Source organism: Cinclus cinclus, chromosome 2 (genome assembly GCF_963662255.1).
Source record: "Cinclus cinclus chromosome 2, bCinCin1.1, whole genome shotgun sequence".
NCBI classification, from domain to species: domain Eukaryota; kingdom Metazoa; phylum Chordata; class Aves; order Passeriformes; family Cinclidae; genus Cinclus; species Cinclus cinclus.
This window is the reverse complement of record NC_085047.1, coordinates 15120814-15143218: the sequence shown is the minus strand read 5'-3', so window position 1 is coordinate 15143218 and position 22405 is coordinate 15120814. Positions and strand designations below refer to the sequence as shown.

The following is a 22405-nucleotide window of genomic DNA, read 5'->3' as shown; positions in this document are numbered from 1 at the left end:
CTGTTTTCCTATGTTTCTATGCGGAATCTAAACTATGGTTTAGACTCCTCTTAATATTTGTGGTATTGTGGTGTCTGTTGTATTCTCCACATTGCAGTAATTCTTAATGAGGCTTATTCATGCTGACAAGCTATCAATTTGGATTGATTAAAATGTCCAGTAGAAAGGTTGCCAGCAAAGTTGCAATTTCAAGTCTTTGCTGTAAGATGAAGACATGCACAGAGTAAGAATATTTCTGTCGAGTCACTGGGCTTTTTTCATGAAAGGGTAGGCTGTAAATACCATCTTTCATATGACATATGCTTAACTGCTTGTAGCTGACAACAAACCTGATGGAAGTTGGGTTCATCAAAAAAGCTGGTTTTGCTCTCAGGATTATTGGAAGCTCTTCAGTGTCTATTAGTGAGTTTTCTTGAGGTTTTTCAAGGTTTTTCTCCAGTGCGTGAGTGCCATAAGGCTTTTTTTCCTTTCTCTATATTAAAATGTCAAGGAAAGTCTGATTCATTATTTCAGGAGCTGAGTTAAATTCCTTCCTCTGGACCATTTTAAAATAAATTGTTTAAGCCTCAAATACATGTGCTGGCTGAAGCAGCAGATGTGTGAAAGGGTGGGTGTTGCTTTGTTTTATGCCATTCATCCTTGAGAAGGGAATGCTGTCCTTATTCTGTGGGCTCAGAAGCACAACAGAAGGACTCTTTGACCTAGAATAAAACAATTGCAATATTCTGTGAGAGTATATCATGCACATGCATGCTTTTGAAACATATTGCTGAGGATAACTTAGACTTTCTTTTTAAAAGGAAATCATACCAATGCCTTTCAGAAAAAAAAAAATATGAGGGGAGAGGGAAGGAATTATTCCTCATAATCTTTAGAAGTAGATGGCCCTGGAATGGGAGGATTTAATATATGGTAAATCAGCAGAGTGATCTGGCACAATTGCAAAGGTGACTTTGAAAGAATTTCTTGCTTTTGTTTCAGATGTCTTTATTTTTTTTTCAATTCACATGCCTCGATGGATCAAAATTTGAGGTGTTTTCAGTAATTAATATGCTTTTTTTTTCTCACATAGGTGCTGCCCTTGAGAAAATAATTTTGTTTTGTAAATCTTATTTGTCTGAGTCTGACTGCACGTTTCCATTCCCCTTGCAGAGGTACAGCGATAGCTGGAATTGTTTTTGGCATAGTATTTATAATGGGAGTGATTGCTGGGATTGCCATCTGTATCTGCATGTGCATGAAGAGCAACCGTGGGACTCGAGTAGGGGTCATCCGAACAACGCACATCAACACCATCAACACGTACCCAGGTAAGGAGGCAAAGTGACAGCCCTGCAAGAGTGCCTGTGGTCATGGCAGGAGTGTTATCCTTGGGTAGTTACAGCTCCACAGTGTCATGATCCACTTGTTAAAATCCTTAGAAATGCCTCTGCCCAACTTAAGATGCAAACGAGACCATATGCCAGTGACAATAGTATGGGTTTTGTTTGATATGAGAGAGAGAGAGAAAGAAAATAGATAAAAAGGTCAGGGGACAGAAAGGTGGGTGACAGAGACAGAATAAGGAAAATATCATCTGTGGATCCCAATGATGTTTCATTGATCCACTCTGGATCTCAGTGATGTTTCATTGATCCTCTCCAGCTGGTCTTCTTGGTGGTGAAGGTCCCCCATGAAAGCACAGAATCCAATGGATTAATATAGACTGAGGCTGGGTAGGAAAACCCAGGCACCTCCCTGGGGTGGCAGGGGCAGTTTGCCATTGTCTCTTACAGCAGACTTTGGGTTTGTTGTATCACGTGCAGTCCTGTGGTGCAAGGCTTCAGGAACGACTCTGGAGAGCACTTTGGGGGGGTCTTTGATGGATTATGACACTCCTTCAGCTGCTCCTCATGGGAATGTCCTGTGGATGTGGCCTGAGGTGATGGGGGTTCCACAGCTGGGGTGGTTTGTGTAAGGGAGGATGGGTGTTCACTGCCTCTGACCAGAGGTTACACCCAAACCTCCTCCCCGATCCCTGTTTCAAGGGGGAGTAATCCTGGCCTCTGGGGGCTGTGGTCTCCCCCACCCCAAACCCACCCAGGGAAGAATCTCTGCCGGTTTGGCTTTGTTATGGATGCATTCCTCTCCCTCAGCCTTGTTTGTTTTACCCTAGGCCAGAGATGATTGAACAATAGCATCTTGTCTAGGTGGTTTAACTTACAATCCAAAGTTCCAGTCAGGTATCTTCAGAGAGGCTTCTTTGGTAATAGGTTCTTTATACAGTTTTTGTTATAGTGGGCAAAACTCCTTTATATCAGTGTTTGAGGCATGAACTATTTCAGTCTCTGACACACATTAAATGGGGAATGTGACTGCAGCAGGAGGCTCTTCTCAGTCTGGAGGGGAACAGCACAGCTCCTGCTGAGAAAGGCAGGACAGCTCAGTATGCAGTGTCTGGCTGTACAGCTCTGCCTGGGAGGGTTTGTTCAGCTGCTGAACAGGCTAAGATCTGGCCAGGTGACACACTTCACAGATGGGTGGCTCATGGTGCCTGCAGGAGTGTATCATGTCCTTCTTCAGGGCAGTGCTGCATTGCACAGGACAAACCATCTCCCTGTGCTGGAGGGTCTCTGGCAATAGATCAGTTATGCTTTTTTAGTTTCTGGTTTTTGTATTTGTTTTTGTTCACATGCAGCCAGCTCCTTTGCATTGTCCAATGTAGTGAGGGCCAGGCATATCACAGAGGGGGAGAACCTCAGCTATATCATCTGTGGACCATAGTGCAAAGGCTTTGAGTGTGGTGTGGAGTCTACTGCAACCTGAGCTGACTGGTTTTTGCCCGGGGCTCACAAGCACTGCTGAGTGCTGCAGGATCCCAGGTGACTTCTACAAAAGCGCACAACCATCTCTGCAGGGTGTTCTGTACTGCATGTCCCAGGAGAGATTGCTGGCTAGGATGAAGTGCTCAATCTCTGCATCCACCTGGCACCACGCCTGAACTGGAACTTGGAATACAAATTTAGACAATGGCTATAAAATCTTAGAATGCCTTGGGTTGGAGTGGACCTTAGAGATCATCTAGATCTAATCCCCCAGTCCCAGGTGGGGACATGGTGCTGAGGTACCTGTCTGTGCCTTGCTCAAAGTTAGCTGAGTGTTGGATGTGTGCAATGCAGGCTTGTCTGTGAGTTAAAGTAGTTTTGATGTAGTTTTTTTCTAGGTGCAGGCAGCAGTAGGAAGGCACAGGGTCTAAGCCAGAGGTGTCAGAGGGTCTGTGGCATCCAGGGGACAGTAGGGACCCCTTGTGCCTCTGGGGCAGTGTAGTTGTGTGCGAAGTGAGTGTGAGCTGGTACACAGGGCTATGTGTGAGCCAGCTGCACCACACTTGTCAACTTGCACCACTCTAGGAGCACCTGAGGAGGTGGCACCAAGCCAGCTGGGGTCTACAAGGCACATTTGCCTCGATTCTGCATCTACCATATGGAAGTGGCCACATTGTAGAAGAGAGAAGCAGACCCTGGATGCAGCGTAATGGTGTTTATACAATTCGGTGACATTGTTAATTACAAATCCAGGAGCAATTGCCTTGGGATAACTCTGGGAGTTCATTGTAATAAAATGCAAAAGTGTTCCATGCATGAAGTCTTGTCATCCCACTCTTAGAGATCCTCTGCTTTTATATTGCCTCCTGTTTCAAAGGCTGCAGCAAACTTCAGGTGCATTATGTGTACTTATAGGCAAGTTTGCAATCCTTTTTATGTATTCCTTTATCATACCTGTCCTAATGTCTGTTTTCTCCCTCACACCATTACATTCCAGTTAGACTGAAAGCATCTGTAATCATCCTTATCATTTCAACATTATTTTGCATACAGAGATGACTGTGAAAGAAAATGGCAATATTCTCAACCATGAATTGCTGAAGAGCTACTTCAAAAATGAATAGTTGCTGCAAGCTGTAAAAACAAGAGCAAAATGAAAACTCCAGGGCTGTAACCTTTTCCTCACAAACTCTGCTCCTGCAATGACTCACCCTTATCTCTCAATCTCTAGGCAGTTTGACTCTACACCTCAAGGCCTCTAGTGCAAACATCAGTGTGAGCAGTTCTTCCTCTCAGCAGCAGCAGCAGGTTTTGGAGCATGGAGAAGCTTGGAACTGTTTTCTGTGTTCCCTGCTGTCATGAACACTTCTGGAATAATGGCTGACAGGAACAGCAAGTATAAGGATGCTCTTCCTTCTGCCTCAGCCAGAGCAGCAGCCCAGTGTTGAAGAGAGCAGGACATGCTTTTCATGGCACTCTGGGACTTGAGTCTCTTCCCCCATCACAAACATCCTGGGTTTCTCTTTCCACTCTATGCTAGTACTATTTCATTGTTGGTCCTACAGAGGGGACAGGAGAGGATCTGTGGTGACATAAATGGAGACGTGAGCAGATTCTGGACCCTAAAATTTGTAGAGACTACTCTGATAGAGTGTTGATACAGAGCCTTTAGTTCTTATCATGCTATCATTCTGCAGTATTCGCTGTCTTCTTAGTCAGTGAATTAATCCTTCTTCTTTAAAGTTATTAGAAGTAATTGAGAATAAGTTTTCAGTTACTTCTGAATATTTTTGTTGTCTCCTAAATGCGTAACCCAGTTTATGAATGCTGGGCTGTCCTCAGATGTCCCCATTGGTGTGAACAAGGTGAAAGGTTTGTTCTTCCTCAGCTCAAGCTATGCTGTCTGGTGTTTGCCCTGGGAGGTGTGATGCTGCTGTGTTTGCCGTGGTGTGGCACATGACACACCTGGAGATCCAGAGGGTGTTTGAGGGGTCTGTGGAGTTTAAGAACTCTGACTGCTGTCATTTTGACATGACAAATCCCTGTTGCTGCTGAAGGAGGTGGAAGGGAATGGATCTGATAAACTCAGCCTTTCTCCCATGAAAATGTTTAGCTCTGCCACCTTTGCCTGGTATCATCTGCCATACAGGCACTCAAACACTTACTGGCACAGCCTGTTGGTAGGCACACAGCTAAGGAGTGAAGGAAAGGGCAATAAACAATGACTCACATTGATATAAATTGAATGTATAATGGCAACCTGAAAAAAAATGAATGCATTACCAGGAGGTTTTATATCAGTTACATGCAAGTCTGGATATCAGCAAGAAAATACTTGAAGGTTGCGTGTGAAAAACAGTTTTTTAACTCTGTTCTTTTTTCTCCCATTTCAGTGGCTCCACCACCATACAGTTATGAATATGGAATGGAGTACCCAGCTGACCTACCTCCACCTTATACTCCAACCCCACAGACTGTAATGCAGTATCCTCCACCCCCTCCATATCCTGGATATTCAGGGAAATAATTAACTTGGCTTTACATGGATGCTGACTGCCTCTTGAAACTGCCAGCACTGTTGGGACAATGCTATCGGCTCAGGGACAAATAGGATTGGGTTTTGCATCAACACATGTGGCCAGATGTTGAAATCAACTGGAAAGATTGCCAAGGCTCAGGATGAATAAAAGTACTGTCCACTCTGGACCATCATGTTTCATGATTAAACAAGATGTGACCAAAGAAACAGCTCCTGTAAGTTAGTGTCTGATGAGAAATGCTCAACACCAGATCTTAGCTTCACCTGCAGCACATGGGAATGGGGCTTTTCCCACGTAGCAATGTGTAAGTGGTTCAACAAACTGTTTCAAAAGCATAAGAGGCAGCTGCTGGGACTTATTCTGGGGGAAAGTGTCACCTGTTGTCTTGAGATAACCACTATGCCTTTCCTAGAAATCAGGGGAATAAGCAAGAACAAGGAATATTGAAACTCTTTTCTGTTTCTACTCCAGCTGATAATACCCAATGATCACTGTGCACATTGGTCTGATAAGCATGCTAAGGAGAAGTGCTGTTACAGTTTTCTAGTACTTAAAAAATGATGAGTATTGTTTTTTGCCATGTGCAGATTTTTTAAGTGCCTCTTTTTAAGCAGTTTTTAACTAGTTTATTAACTGAAATGTTAACATAAGGAGAAATTTTGTACGTGAAATGTGCTAATTTATAACTGATTCACTTTTACCTGGACTTAAAAGCTCTATACATTGGAAATATGTTAAAATGCCTTTTATATCAGCAAATGATATTTTGATTTTAATACAAAAATGCAGAATCAGCAAAACTCAGAAATAGGAGGGGAAAAATGCAAAACAAATATTAAAACATTCTAGATTTGACTTGAGTTCATTTGCATGAAGACAGGGTTTTGAAATCATATTATTTACCAGTATTGAGGGTATTCAGCCTTAGCAAAGAGATGAGGGTGGAGACTGTGAGCATGATTACTTTTGAATGTGTCTTGGGCATTTTATAACTGTAGGTTACCAAGTAACACTCTCTATATTTGTCATGCATGTTGTTCAGACTAATTCTCCGCTATATGCAGTCCAGATCTTTATGATTTAAAATGTTTCATGTACTTATGAAGATAACTGTAATTTTGCAGCAGCTATTTCACTTCAGAATGGTGTATCCCATTACCTAAAGTATCTTAGGACTATTATTTTTCTCAGGTTTACATGCAAACCGCAAAGACTGGCTTTCCTCAAGAATTTAAAACTGATGAATGCTCTTAGTTTGAGTTGGGTGTCTTAAGCAGTTTGAGGATGCTATAGCTGAGGCATCAACTGCAGCTTACTGCTGGTTCACAGAGATCAGAATGCATTTAAATGTTTTCCAGTGCAGCCTTTCTCTTCTTTTCAAGTGTATCTATGTTGTAACAAATAAAAAAGCAGCTTGCAAAAAGGAGATACCGTATCACAGTGGAATAGACCTCTCATAATCTCCCAAGTCTGGTGTTTTTGGTATTCAGTCCTGATTCAAGGAAGAACTGAAGCAACATTTAACTGAGCATAAAATTTGTTCAGAGGCATTCTTGAAACAAAACCTTACTGACTGTTCTTGCTCAGATTTTGCAGTTGTATTTGTCCTTTCCAGCCTGACAAAACTTACCCCCTTGAAACTCCAGCTGAAAGTGCAAATGGCCTCAGTCACTGCCACAGTGTAAGTTCAGAAGATCTGTTTTGTGGCCATTGGCCACACTGAGTCCAGAAGCTACCAAGGCATTTGTGACCTAGTCGGGGGAAAACCGAGCTGCATCTCAGGTGTTCGGTTGCTGCTGGTTCCTTGGAGTCTTCTCCTAGAAAGGAGAGTTAAATTCTCATTTCTGTTTTGCTATTCAGAGGTGACAAGTCCTGAACTGGCCTGTCCTTACAATAACTTCTCTGGGTATGTCCTGTGACATTTCATCTGTTACCCTGACCTCTCAAGAGATCCCAGTTGAAATCTTTCCATGAAGAGCAACCCTCTGTGTGTGGTGTTTTGGCAGTCCCTACTCAAAACCATACGCCGGGGTGTTGATGTGCCTGCCAACATGGTGACCAGCATGAAGAACAGAATAGACATAGCTTTTCCTGCAGAGAACCCTGTTCCTACTGTTCATTCTATGCCTGGTATCTAGTACCTCAGCACTTTCTAGTTGATCACACTGGATAATATTTTGGTGCCAAAAAGTTACCTGTATGTCACTTTCCCATTCCCATATTTCATTTCTTTGTGCTGAACATGAGACACACAAATCAAAGAGTAGCTTGTATTTGAATAATCCAATCTTCTGAAAAATATAGGGAAAGAAAACTGTCCAAGAGATCATAAGTCTTCCCTTAGAGAAAGAATTGCTCTACCAGTGACATTTACCAGAACAAGTTAGGACACAGATTTCTTGCATAAAAAGGAATTTCAAAGACTGCAAGTCTTTGATCATAGAGTTTTCTGTTTTTCAGCTTTGCAATTGCATGTTTTCTCTGATGATGATGCATAAAGGACATAGTGACCAAAGTACCTACAAGATTTACATGACTTATTTGAGGGAAAATTATGGAAATGGGAAGTTGAGACTTTAGTAGTGATTGAGATCTACTTGTTTGCTATTAAAACAGCATAGGAATGTTCATTTATACGTGTTAGTTAATGTTCTGCAGATCCACATATACTGGGGCATACCAGTCAGTGATTTGAATCTCGAAGGACAGCACATCTCTTTTCCTTGCTAAGAGAATAAAACATGAAGATATTGCCCTTTCAGTAGCCTGAAAATCATGATGATTCCATTGAAAATAAGTAAAACTGAGAGAAATGGAGAGCAGGGTGGAGTCCAAGAGATTTATAAAACCAAAAGAGACAGAAGCAGCAAAAAAGTTGCTGTGAAACAAATGGAAGCATCTGACAATAGTAAAGCTCTATTATTTGAGTGTAGGTGAAAAAATTGAAGTATTCTGGAAGGAAAATATTGAAGCACCTGAAAGGGACTACAAGAAGACTGGAGTAGCACATGTACTTACAAGAGCATGTAGGCGAAAAGGGGGAATGGTTTCAGAGGATAGAGTTAGCTCAGATACTAGGGAGAAATTTCTCCCTATGGGGATGGTCAGACACTGGCACAGGTTGCTCAGAGATGTGGATGCCCCATCCCTGGAAGTATCCAAGGCCGGGTTGGACAGGGCTTTGAGCAACCTGGGCAATTGGAAGGTGTCTCTGTGCATGGCAGCAGGATGGAACAGGATTATTTCCAAAGTCCCTTCCAATCCAAACCATTCTATGGTGCCATGATTCTTTGTGTGTAAAGAACCTCTGTATTCAAAGTTCCTGCAGTGCAGGTATTGCTGGCCAATGGTAATTTATTCTCTCTCACATGAATGGCTTGCAGGTGAGTGCATTAGTACAAAGAGTTTTTTACTTAGTCATGCTGATTTTTGCGGTCTCATTGTACTGTAAAATAAGAAAAAAATAAACCTGAAAATGCAATCTATAGTTGAGAAAGGCCAGAGGATCCTTTGCTTCTCACACTTGCCAGTGGATATAAACACAAATTTGGTTGGTGAATGTACAATTGCCCTGGGCAGTTCAAGGACTTGGACCAAATGCTACTGGTTTTCTTGTGTTCTCAGGTTGCCCTGCCTTTGATTCATGATTTCTAAATGGCACTGGAGAAGCAGAGAGTGAAGGTTTTGATGTGAGGAGTATAAGCTCCAGTCCTGTGAGCCATCCTCCTTGGTTTCCTTGTTCAGCACATTAGTTGTCTGCCTGGTTGCAGGATTTCTGTTAGGGGTTGGAAGCAGCAGGAGTTGTGGGTGCATACAAGGGCATATGCTGGCACATGCTTTGATGCCAGTCCTGTTTCATGGGGGGGGGGGTGGGGTGGGGAAATCTGTGTGATGTCTTATTTATTCATGTATGAGGTATATTTCAAGCCATGATGCATTTCACAAACTTGATTTAATCAGAAATTCCTTTAACTTTTTTGAAGTAGCAAGAACTGCTTCAAAACCAGTTCTCTCTCAGGCAGCCTACTGTTTCTAGGATATATACCAAGCAGCAGGAGATGCCTAGTTAAAGACCTGATGACCCATTTGGGAGAGTTGAAAAATTAGGAAATGATTAGTTGGAGCAGTTAGACGGCCCAGGCAAAACCTGGGGAAGTTAATGGGATAGGCTGCCATTGCCTAAGTTACATATGATGATGAAAGGATCATTAATGTTATTATGAGCTGGTTTTAATTAATGAAAAATGTAAAAAATTGTTTTTTTAATGTTGGTAACCTTGAAAGATGCAGTTTTACCATTATAGCATAGTAAACTGGATTTTCAGTAGTGCCAAAATGAAAAGATTAGTTTGCTCCATAGAGCACCTGGATCGGTATTAACAGTGTTCTTGATATAGCAGAAATAGTCTTTCAATTTAAAGCAAATGGTCTCAAGACCATTTGTGAAATCACAGTGGTATTTTATTGGATGTAAGGGGATAGTTCTAAAAGCTCTGATGGCTGTCTATTAGAATAGGAAACATTTGGCATTTCTATATTCACTTTCATCCTGGTGTTGCGAACCAGTTTAACACAGAAAACCAAAGGAAACAGCCTCTGTGAATAAAACTGATTGAACCCAGAAAGGTACAAAATAAACTAAACATTATTAAAACCAAAAGAGGTTAGATGTTGGTCCCCCAAAAAAACTTGGTATATTTTATTTAATAGTAAAAGAGGTGAATAGAAAGAAAAATAAAAGAAAGAAAAGAGGTGTGTGCAAGTGGGAGAACAGGAAGAGAGTGACGGAGTAGAAACATATCACCCTTCTCAGGGTCCCAGTGATGTCTCGTTGCTTCCCTCCATCTGGTCTTAGCAGTGAGGGTCCCTCACCACTGAAAAGTGTAGAATCCCATGGATTAATATATCTTTGTGTGGGTGGGAACACCCAGGTGCCTCTGCTGGGGAGGGCAGGTTTGACACTGTCCCTTGGAACACTTGTGGATCTGTTCCATCATGTTGCAGTGCTCTGGTGCAGGGTCTGGGACCCCTCTGGGGGGGATTTGACGGGCCATGACACCCCCTGAGCTGTCCTTCATGTGATGTGGCTTTTCCTGGAGTGAAGGGGCCCAGAGCTGAGCTGCTCTGGGTGTTCACTGCCTCGGACCAGAGGCTTTTTCACCACACACCCAAAACCTCTCCTCCCTCCCCGCTTTGGTGAGAGTGAGGGTCTGTGCAAGCCTGGAAGCAGATAAGCTTGGGGCTGCAGTCTCCACCCCAAAGGTGCTTTTTCTTTTTCTCCCAGCCCAGATCTGAGTAACTTTATGTTATCTCCATCAATGTGCAGTTTTATAGAGTTTTGCTGTATTAGGCAAAAGTCTTTCACGAAGATGTTTAAGCCATAAATTAAAACATTTCAGTCTCTGACACCTGGGAATTCTCCAAATGCTTTAGTAACTCTAAAAATAACTTTTTTAGACACCATGAAATAAAACACAACAGGTATTTAACAGCATAGAGTAATAGCATCTAACACCCTGAGGCAGAAATTGCACAAAAGAATTAACGAAAGTTTAATTTATATCTTGTGTTTCCCTAATACATCAAAGACCTTGACAACATAATGACCAGGACTTCATATCAGGTGGCTTCTGTGATTACACACAGAATAATGGTTGTAGTTTTTATATTGCAATAATGAATGAAATCCGAAAAGCAGAACCCCTGCCCAAGCCTGGCTTGTGGTGCACCTTTAGTAATTTTTGTTCCCACTCTGTCGAGATATTGGTGTACATCAAGCAGAGGACTGAAAAAAGGAGATGTGACGGTCCATCAGTTCAAAAAGAGAAAGAGAAATGCAGAAAAATAAAATGGTCAAGACTTTTTTTGTTCTGTATGAGCTTCATAGAACAGCTCACTGTCACTATATGAAGGGAGCAGTGAGCTGGAAGTGTGTTGAGGAGCTGCCATATAGTTAGGAGAATAGCCTAGAGAAGGATCTGGGGAGCTCCAGCTTTGGGACCATGTCACTTAAGGTTCTGGAGGCAATAACTAGAGCAGAAATGTTTATATATCTGGTCTGCTGTGAAGATTAGACAGTCAATATTTACACAGCTCGGGAAATTAATTATTTTGGTTGCCATACTGATGCCTTAAGTTTTAGCTTTCGTATTTTTCAGATTATGTACTGTCTTGGTGTGTAACTCTGAACTTCCTATTAAGTGTTAGTAAGTTCTCTTCACAGGGTAGTTAGACAAAACAATCCCTTCCCAGCTAGAGAATCAAGGACGACCATTCCAGCCTCAGGCCCAAAAAGTAGAAACAGCAGCGAACTGAAGAGAGCAAACCAGGAGGATGGGACTTCATAACCTGAGGCTGTAATTGGACAATTAACCCAAATATGTAAAAGGACCAAATCTTACAAAAGTGAAAATTTGTGGCCGGTTGTCCATCTTGGGTCCATCTTGGGCAGAACCCCTGCCAGGCTCTTGTACTGCCCAGGGTGTATCTTTGGAAGGCCTTTTAATAAATACCTACTTTATTCCTTTAACTCTGTCTAGTTTCTGTTCCAGGTCAGCTTCTCAAGGCATCAATTCTATGCTCCATTCGTATTTACATCCTTAGTGAAGAGTAGAAAAGGGCAGGCTTTGGATGCCATTTCTACCACAATGATGACTAAGAGGGGACTAAAGCCAAGAAAAACAAAAGGAAAGCCAAAGACAACCAGTTCTGAAGAAAGTGGCTGGTTTGTTTTTGGGGTTTTTTTTTGTCAAACTAGCATATGGAGCTTGTTTCTTCATGGAGGCAAGTTGGTCTGCTGCCAGCAAAGGCAGCTGGTTTTGGGCAGCTGAAACCTGCAGGAGGGAGGCTGCAGTGGGAACTGTGTAATGCCGGTCTTCCCCCAGCCTGCAACTTCACCTGATCACTCTGCTCGCCCACAGGAAGCGTGCCTGGTGGGAGACTTCAAGGCAGTCCTCGTTTCTGGCATTAGTGCCAAACTGGCCATCTTAGCTCATAACCTTTGCAGCACATCAATGACACGTTAAATTTCAGGAACACGGTCAAAGACATTTTTAATGGCCAGTAAGCAATCCCCAGATTTCTTGCAACTGTATTGGTGAGAAATGCAGCTGTTTGAAAAAAATAGAGACCACAGCAGAATCCATGTTTATTACACACAATCATGTATTTATGTGTTTCTACTACTGGAAAGTTCAGAGAAAGTCTTGGGAATACGCAGGAGGAAAAACAAAATCACACTACCAAGAACTCATTAAGGCAGAGTTTCTGCCCTTATCAGCCATTCACTCAAACATTCTGCCTCCCAGCTTCTGAGAAGTAAAGGAGAAACATTCACACGTGGTGTTTATGGCTGTAGTCATTCCTCAGGTATGCACCTTTCCCAAGAGAACAGAAAGCCTTATCAAAATCAAGACAAACAGTGACAGGCCTGAGACATGATTTTACACAGGTAGCAAGGCCCTTATTTTGTAAGGCTTTATCTACACTCCACAAAAAATTCTCCATTACAGGAACTAATCTAGGTAGAGTTTCCTTTCTCCAGTTTATTCAAATTGTCTCTCCATGCCGGTGGCTCATCTCATTTCCCTTATTTACATGCTCCCTCCGGATCCTTCAGGGCTGCATCCTTATTGTTGCTTGCCAAAGGGCTTTTCCAAAGAGTGTTGATCACAGGTAGAATATCTTCCAAGCAGACCCCTGCCCACTTGCATCACCACCATGTAGAGGCTTGGCTCTGCAGATCACCTATAATCTGATGTTAAACATTGCCTCCTCTGCAGGGGAGGAAGGACAGCCATCCCAAGATCACCCTGAGCTCAAGTTTGGCTTGTGATGAAACTCTACTTTCTCTCTGTTTCCAGGAATCCAAATGTGCTCAGTATGTTTAGAAAGAAGAAAGCGAAATGGAAAAAAGCCCACATCTGCTTCCTGGTTTAGCTCACTTGAGTGATGTCTTTTTCCCCGTGTATTGCCAGCTCTGGAGTTGACGGCATGTCTCCACTTCTTTGGATGTTGCTCTTTCCCTTCATTGTAGAGCATCTTTAAGAGGAGGGAGAGGGTGTTTTATGGACACCTGTGCAACTGCAAAGTCTGAACTGTGAGACTGCCTTTTGATTTTGGTACCTATAGTCCCCTCCTTTACATTTGGACCTTTTTGAACAATTGCTCAACTGGAAAGCTGTTTTTGCCCTTTTTGTTGCAGTGTAGTACTCTTCCTGGCCTAGTTTTTATATATTTAATGTTCCTTGGTCTTACACAGAGGGTAAGCTGCTGGTGACTGGGCTGTGCTTAAGGAAAATGGGAATCTCTGCTGGGAATCCAGCAAGCCCATTTAATGAGACCCATTATACCCTGTAACTTGAACAATGAATTGATAGCTACAGATTTTACAGACTGTACAGCAGGATATGCAGAACATTCATGTGCAATAAATCTGTATACTTGTGACTGGCTGCCTAGCTATCATAACAGTGAGTTGCTTTGTTATGGTAATTGGGGACCTTGAGTACTTGCCAGGACACAAAGGAATGCCATGGTATCTGCCATTTATTGTCAGTCAAGGGATAAATATGCTTACTCGTTTTATATCAATTTGATGAGCTGGAATTTTCAACTTTTGCAATTTTAAAAGGCAGTTAAGTCTCTGTCATTTGCTTCTTCAATGCCCCACAACTAAGAAAGGGGACTGCAAGCTGACCTTTGGCAGCAGCTCTACCTATCCTTGCTCTCCTGCAGGGACCAGTGACAGTATAGATGGAGCCTGAAAGGAATGGACACAGGTCTGAGCATCTGCATCCAGCTTTGGGAACTGTTGGGGCATCAAATGGTCCGCTCTGCAATCTCTAGATTGTACATTTTTGGGACAGTATAGTTAATTTGCCTAAGTTGTCCATAAATGTGTGCCTACCAAGGAGTTGATATAGTTTCTTTGACTTCCTGGCTTCTGAAAAAAAAAAAAAACCCAAAATCTCCCTTCCTTTGTCAATGATACATGTCTATGAGAGGCCAATTTCAGTGGCTCTATAGGCTAAACAAACAAAATGCTAAATCTACTCTGCTCTTCATCTGAAAACTTCCTCACTCCAGGTAATTAGCTCAAGTCTATCCTGGGTACAAGAACTGGAAAATTACAGCCAAGGATTTCTGTTAAAGGGAATTTGTCATGCTGGGCAACAAGAGTGACTTGGGTGCTGCTTCTTAAAAATAAGATAATGCCATCTAAAATTTAGAAATATTTAATTTATCCTGGGTATGAAAAGGAAACACAACAGGAGGTGTTGGAAATTTTCTGGTGCAGATAAATCCTTCTGCAATATCTTGGAGGTCAGTGTTTAAAAGTAAGAAGCCATAGATAAAGATCTGCAACAATCTTCAGTCTTCTCTTGCCTGTGTATTTCCCAAGTGGCTGTCAAGTGTTGTTTTTTCCTATTGTTGTCAGCTTCTATTGCATGGTTCATTATATGTATTTAAATTGACAGCCAGTAACAGCCATTCCAATCAGTGAAAACTGTATTTTATAACCAGTATGGATGGAAGTCATAACTTGAGGATGTGTCAGTTACTTGTTTGAAGTATGAATAATTGATACTGAGCATAATATTTTTTCACGGTCTCTATTTATTAGAGACAATACAATAAAAAATAGGGGATTTTCCTCAATGTTGTCCTTTACATATGATTTGGTAATCTGTGTAATTCAGGAAGAAAATTGTTCAACATCTAGTTAGGGTCTGAGTGGAGACTTGAACTTGTAAATGCAATCAGGCATAACAAAATATTTCAGTCTGCCCACATTAATATTGAATACAGGGTTGACAGGTGAAAGTCTCTTGCTGGCATCATTCATTGAAGTGTGCTGACAAGACTTCAGGTGAGGTCTGCATGGCAGTGTGGAAGTGTGATTTCCACATGCTGTGTCCCTGGCAGCAGGGCAGAGAGGACAGAGCAGTCAGACCCACAGTGGGAGTTCCAAAGAGGCTCTGCAGACACTGCACCATGTTCTGGGACCACTGGCAACCACTATCATGGAAATTAAATGCCCTCAAGGAGTATTTGGCTCTACTGGCAACTAACGTGTTTCCTATGACATCTGTAATATATCTGAGCTTGGCTCAGAGCTTGAAATTATTTTTCTGGTCTGCAGTATGATACAGAAACTATCTAAACCTTCTGCCGTGACCATGCCTCCAGAATCAGTTGTTGTGATGACTGCAGGCCACCAAATCTACCCTAAGCCCCTTGGTGGGAGGAAGGTTTGTTTCTCCTGTCATACTGCAGGGGTGTTATCAGGACCAGAAGGAATTTAAAACCATCTCGGTGGGTTGGAAGGTATCCCCTTTTAAAACTTTGTACTTGATGATCTAGGTTACTCAACAGTCAGCCCACAAGAAGTTTGTCTTGATAAATGAAGGGTGAATACCGATTGAAAAGGACAGTTTTATTTGGTTTGTTTACCCAGAAATGAACAGCTGGATTGTGATTTGGGGAAAAGAAGGGATTCTCCTTTCCCCCTGTATTTTCAGTGAATGATGAATAAACTTTCAAGACCCAAAGGCAAAAGTAATTAAATCATTAAATACAGTAAACCTTCCCATCTATTTTGGAAATGTGGCCTGATGTACTCATCTCCAAGCTTTCATAGCTTTTTCCTGTTATCTTCCTTACCCACCCAGAGGGTTTTTTTCCAAGGCAGATTTTGAGGATCTTCCAGAGTTTTCTTGGGAATTTGCAGCAGACCCATTGAGGCACCATGCAAGAGCCAGAGGCAGAAAGTCCTGCCACATGTTTCCATGTACATCCCACAGCACTGATGGGTCTGGGAGGGGGCAGAGGAGTCTTCAGCCCAGAAGAGACTGTCTGCTCCTTGTGGTAAAATAATACTACCTTTGAAGGAGATTTACTGCATCTTTTCAGAGCTTTCCAGAAAATTCAGATTTATTGTGTAACACATTTGTTCGGGAAATTTCCAGGTTAAAATAAAAGTTGATGAGAAAAAAAAAAAAAAGGAAGGAAAAAATAAGTTGTTTTACCACAGGTAAAGCTAATAACCAGTCCTAGTACGAAATCAAGTAGAAATAACAGAGTTGTTTGTTATAATACTGACAGCAGCTTTCCTTTCCTGAACCACACTTTGCATCAACAGGATTCACTCCTACACAGAAAATTTTTCAGTGGAATAATTAGCCATCTCACAGATTAAAAAACATACGCAAATTCCCCTTTTTCACAGAGTGAAGACACAGTCTTTAAAAATCAGCTGAGCTGAAGAAAGGAAGAGCTCCTTTTCCATCTAAACTTGAACCAAAGCTGCAGTTTCAATTTTTATGCAGTGAATGGGACGGATCCTGATGGCTGCACTGTAGCAACGTGGCACAGCACTGAGTGCCTCACACCCTGTGATGGTGTCACTGGTGAGGACCCTGTGCACTAGGGACTCTGGGGCATGGGGAGATGCTGGGGCCAGTCTGCACTCCTGTCACACACCATGGATGCCCAAGCCAGCCCCGTTTGCTGGACTGCCTCCGTCCCTGGTGGCTGGCACCTCTTCTCCAGCTGGGATATGCCAGCTTCTTCATGAAACATTAATAGAAATGTGAGGTTAATGAGACTGAATCAGCAGGCAGCTTGGCAAATTATCTCCTTATGTCCATAGTTGATTTTCACACATCAGTTCCCTCTCCTCTGAAAGCTGCCAGTTGAGCCAAAGTATGAGTACATGAGCAAAAGTCTCTTGACCCCAATTCTTCTGGTCTGAGTGTAATTTCTCCTTTCCAGAAGGTGAGCACAGAGGGATGTGAATTCTCTGACAGGTGATATCCCAGCAAAAGGTGACTGGATCACCTACAGATACAGTCCTTCGTTGTGTCACATCAAAGCAAGCACGAAAAACGACCATAAAAAAACCCTTGCAGGTGGAAATATTACACAGTGAGAGGTACCCTCATTTGCTGTCACTAGGCAGTCAGCTTAGGGGTGCCCAAGCTGTGGCACACTCCCTAAGAAACCTTATCCAACACATCTGCTCTGGAAAAGAACCTTCCTCTTTTGTGAATCAGGGAACACTGGTGTGTGATTTAGTGGCTACCCATAATGCATCAAGTATCTTCTTTCTGACTTCATGTTTCATCTTGAGCTGAAACATTCCTATTTTTTGTTAATAACTGCTTTAAAAACAGATCTTTTTCATTCTTTCTCCACTCTCTAATATATAATTAGGGCTTCTATTGGCATGTGAATGCCTCATTTAACTACAATTCAGTGGTCTTTCCTGGATGGAAGTAACTGTATGAGGCTTCAGGACCATATACTGTAGTTACACCAAAGGAAACTGGTACTGCTTCACATGCACTTTCTAACATTTATAAATGCTTCTCAGAAAGTCAAGAAAACTGTACATCAGCCTCTAAGTTACATGTTACTCTCCAAGGCAGAGCCCTTTCCTCTTCTGGGGACATTTCAGACACAAACCTAAAAAGCCCCAAGCTAGGACAAAAGCTGGATGTTATTTATCTGGACTTCTGCAAGGCCTTTGATCCCCCTTTGATCCCCCACAACATCCTTCTTCCTAAATTGGAGAGAGATGGATTAAATGGGTGGACTGTTAGATGGATAAAAAAGAGTCTGGATGGTCACACAGCCAATAGCTGAGAGTCCCAGTGGACATTAGTGGCCAGTGGAGTCCCTCAGGAGCCTGTACTGGGACCAGTGCTGTTCAATGCCTTCATTAGTGGCATAGACAAAGGGATCGAGTGTGTCCTCAGCAAATTTGTTGGTAGCACTAAATTTGTTGGTAGCACGTGGCTCACATGAAGGATGGGATGTCATCCAGAAGGACCTGGATGAGCTCAAGAAGTGGCCAAGGCTAGTCTCGTGAGGTTTAACAAACCAAGTGGAAGATGCTGTGCCTGGGTCAGGCTAAGCCCTGGTACCAATCCAGGCTGGGGATGAGCAGATCCAGAGCAGCCCTGGGAGAGGGACTTGGGGGTGCTGGTGGGTGAGAGGTGGCCATGGCCCAGCCGTGTGCTCTGGGAGCCCAGAACCCCCCGTGTGCTGGGCTGCATCCAGAGCCCCGTGGGCAGCAGGGCAGGGAGGGGATTCTGCCCCTCTGCCCCGCTCTGCTGAGACCCCACCTGCAGGGCTGCATCCAGCTCTGGGCTCCCAGCACAGCAAGGACAGGGACCTGCTGGAGCCAGCACAGAGGAGGCACCGAGGGGATCAGAGGGATGGAGTGGATCTGCTGTGGGGAAAGGCTGGGAGAATTGGGATTGCTCAGCATGGAAAAGGAGAAGGCTTTGGGGTGACTGAATTGTGGCTTTCCAGTACCTAAATGGAGACAACAGGAAAGATGGAGAGAGACTGTTTACAAGGACCTGGAGTGACGAGGCAAGGGAGAATGGCTTCAAACAGACAAACAGTAGGTTTAGATCAGACATTAGGAGCAACCTGGTCTAGTGGAAGTTGTCCCTGCCTATGGCAGAGGATTGGAGCAAGATGAGCTTTAAGGTCACTTCCAACCCAGGTCATTCTATGATTTTATGATTCATTGCCTTAAACATTGTTCAGCTATTCTAGAAAAAACAGTGAAAATAACTAGGAGCTCTCACAGAATTTCAGAAACAAAGGGCTGCATTTATTGTCACTAACAGCAATTTGTTGCTGCTTTTTTTTCCTGTAAGCTCCCCATTTTCAGTGCTGTGAGGAAGCTGGTGAGGGTCAGTGGCACCAGAGCAAAAGGCAAGTACCAGAGTAGGTGAAATCCCTCTGTTCGTCTGGAGAGGTACTTGTCTTGTTTGCAGTTCAAATTCACATGGTTATGAGAACTAGATGGTCTTTAAGGTCCATTCCAGCCCAGGTTATTCTCTGATTCTAGGATCTCTTTTTCCAGAGCCAGCTCAGCCTCGAGTGGCTTTGACTTGATATGGCAGATGAGATCTTGTCCCCAAACACAAGTTAAGGCACCACTACAAGCATAATATAAGGATTTAAATATAATATAGTTTATACCTCTTTTTCTTAATAACAATAATGTTCTCTTAACATTCTTCAAAGAGTACCTACATTCTTATTAGCTGGTATTTTCCAAAGAGCAAAGAGGTATACCATAACCTCTTGGCAGCTGCTGTTTCTTTGTTGTATGAAACTTTGGAGAAACACCAAGGCTAAATAGAAGTTCCTAATAGAAGCTCTGTGTTGTAAGTGGGCACAGGCAAGCTTTGCTCACCACAGGGGCATGGAAGGAGAGACCTTTGCAGAGCACAGAACAGATGCTGTACAGCAGAGTCTACCTCCCAGCTCTGAATAAAACCCCAGTATCTTTATTTTAGTAATCTTTCTAGGCTTGAAAAAAGCAATTCCAAAATTTAGAGGATGAAGAGCTTCTCTCACGCTTGACCCTGTTCTTGTCACCTAATAATGTCACATTTCAGGATCTCTGCAGAGCCTGGCAAAACAAAGGGTTTTTCAGCTGATGGAAAAGAGAGGTATTTCTGTGAATGCCATGTAAGCAAGAGGTTGTGTCACCTCCCTGCATTTTCAAGAGAAAGTTAGTATTTCAGAACCTTTTAATTTTTTTTAAGTATTAATTCCTCATAATGTTTCTAGGATAGCAGGAATTCTTAGAAACAACTGCTAATGAAGCTTTCCTTTATTAGGCACACAAGGACAAAAGTTTTTGGTGTGAGGGTTGGCTGGTAGTGTGGTGCTCATCTCCTTAGCCCTGATCCATAATAGCTCTGGGGCCAACATTTCTCTCTGCCATTGCTTGTGCTCCTGATGGTGCCTCTGCTCCCACGTGGCACCCCATCCTCATTTCTCCCACCTGCTCTTACCCTGGTGCTGGGCCATTGCTCCAAGACCAGCAATCCCCCTGGTTACCCATCCTACATAGGTCATGTCTCTGCAACATGACCCCTCTGGGGTAATTTCTGATCCATTCCTTGCTCTTCTCATCAGACTGGAGTACTAAGTCAAGGCTGAGGCATTCAAAGGCATAAAAGTGGAGTGTGTACTGGGTTGCTGGTGGCTTCAGGAGGGGCTTGGGAAGGTGCAGACTGGCAGATGTCAGCACTATGAAAATGAGTTTTCTTGCCACCTCAAAGAAAGCAACTTTCTTGAGGCAGCTTGCAGCAAGTTCCTCCAGAGCCCAGGGCCTTCACACACTGTTTCCATTATGGGCAAAATGTTTGCATGTTAATTAAAGAACTGTCTCCTAACAGGCAGTACTAGCCAAAGAGCATAAGGGCTCAGCTCTGGTGGCGCTGGCTCGTGCTACCCTCTTGAGGGCTCTGTCCTGATCTGCACAGGGAGATGGCAGAGCCCACCAAAACTGGTGGAAGTACTCTCACTGCAAGAGGCAGAGCTCTCACCTTGGTCCTTCACCTATGAGAATCCATGGTTATTGCATTGCTTTCTTTATGGCAATCTTATTTTACATCAATTATTTGAAATGTATAACTCCCCCAGTAGTAATACCCTAAGTCATTTCTCTTCTGCATTCTATTTCTTAGCATTTCAGATCAAATAAGCTTTCTCAATATTAAGTTCTTCATTACACATATATTACATGGTGATGTGAAGCCTAATTTCTCCACAGCACAGAGAAGAGGTGGAATAGTTAATATCCCCTTGCTCCAGGAAAGGCTGCAGAATAATAAACGGGGAAGTTGAAATAATCACTCTGCCATCATTGTTCTCCCCTGGGTCTGCCTACAAGGAGTCATATGGAGAACTGTTAGAGGCAGGCATCACTGAAGATTGCCTGCTCATTTTACTGCCTGTAAAATAATTTGTTTATTCAGGAGATGTGTTCTATCTTCTCTGCTGTGATTCAGAAGAATCTTAACCTCACAATTCCTTTTCTCCTCTCCCCTCTGCAATTAATACTGCTGCACAAAATTGGAAACTTACTCTTTATTGTGAGCAATATATTACGAACTTTTTCTTTTTTCTCAAGAAAAGATAATCTGTATGTTATTATTAGCTCTCTAAATCTGTTTTCTCTATATTGTAATAATAGTGTTGTCTATTGTTATAGTGTTATTGTAGTCTATTGTCTATAGTGTTGTCTTGGAAGATGGTAATTAAATGTCTAGATTTTTTGGAGTTTATTACAGAAGAATGCTTGGTTAAAATGGCAGCAGGAACAGTCTTGAGAAGTATAATTTATATAGTTATTTAAACACAGCTTTTGTTTGAGTTTCAAAGGTGTCTGTTGATAACCCTATTTATGAGATGCCCAAGGGACTGTGCCTCTAGTTCGCTTTGTAGAATGGCCAGATTTCCTTTTCTTGTTTTCTGTTCTGGATTTTTTTTTTCTGTGTTCGATTTGAGTTGGATTGAGTTTCTGAAACCCAAGTGCCTGAAGCTGTGAGCTGTTTCCCCAGAATAAAAATCTGAGTCCCAGTGCCTCAGTTTGAGTTAAGCAGTGCCTGGAGCTACATATGCTCACACTGTTCAGAAGCAGCTGCCCAGGGATCAGTGTTTAACCTATTTACAGGACAGGTACTTAAACCAGTAACCAGAGGTTTTTATCTCACTGTCCTCTGTGTCAGGTGTTTCTCCCTCATTAAGTAGTACTCCTCGTTCCCAAATAACCCCATTCATAGCAGCAGTAATAAAATATGAAAACGTGCCCCAAATGCCAATTTAGCTATGCATCAGGGGACACTCTCAAGAAGGTAAAATGGAAAGCAATTGACTGGTTACACAGTAAAATCAGTTGATAAATCTTCCTTTTCCATGGTCCCTTTCTTTTTATTAGTATCTCCTTCCCTCGTTATTTTGCACTAATTTTCATCGCCAAATATGTGATTGTTAATAGAATTGTTGACTGAATGGGACAATCTCCTGTGATGTGATTTGCCTTCGCTCATAACTCTGCTGCAGCAGTGATTTTCAGCAACTAATCTCTGCCGTGCTTCAGTTCCCTGGCAGGGATGACATTTCTCCATAAGATGGTGTGTTGGTTTTGCAAAGCCTGGTTTTTGGTAGCAGGGCACCACAGAGGTGGTTCCTGTGAGAAGCTGCTGGGAGCTTCCACCATGTCTGGCAGAGCCAGGGGCT

At 42.7% G+C, this 22405-nt stretch overlaps 1 protein-coding gene across 1 annotated transcript in view; it reads left to right on the top strand.

The window, feature by feature from the left end:
* CYYR1 (cysteine and tyrosine rich 1) overlaps positions 1-5331 on the top strand; it is a 57678-nt gene extending 52347 nt beyond the window's left edge. Inside the window, exons 3-4 of the mRNA XM_062511705.1 lie at positions 1153-1310; positions 5198-5331. Coding sequence (XP_062367689.1) covers positions 1153-1310; positions 5198-5331 — 292 coding nt within the window. The remainder of the gene's footprint in view (positions 1-1152; positions 1311-5197) is intronic.
* The last annotated feature ends 17074 nt before the right edge of the window (positions 5332-22405 follow it).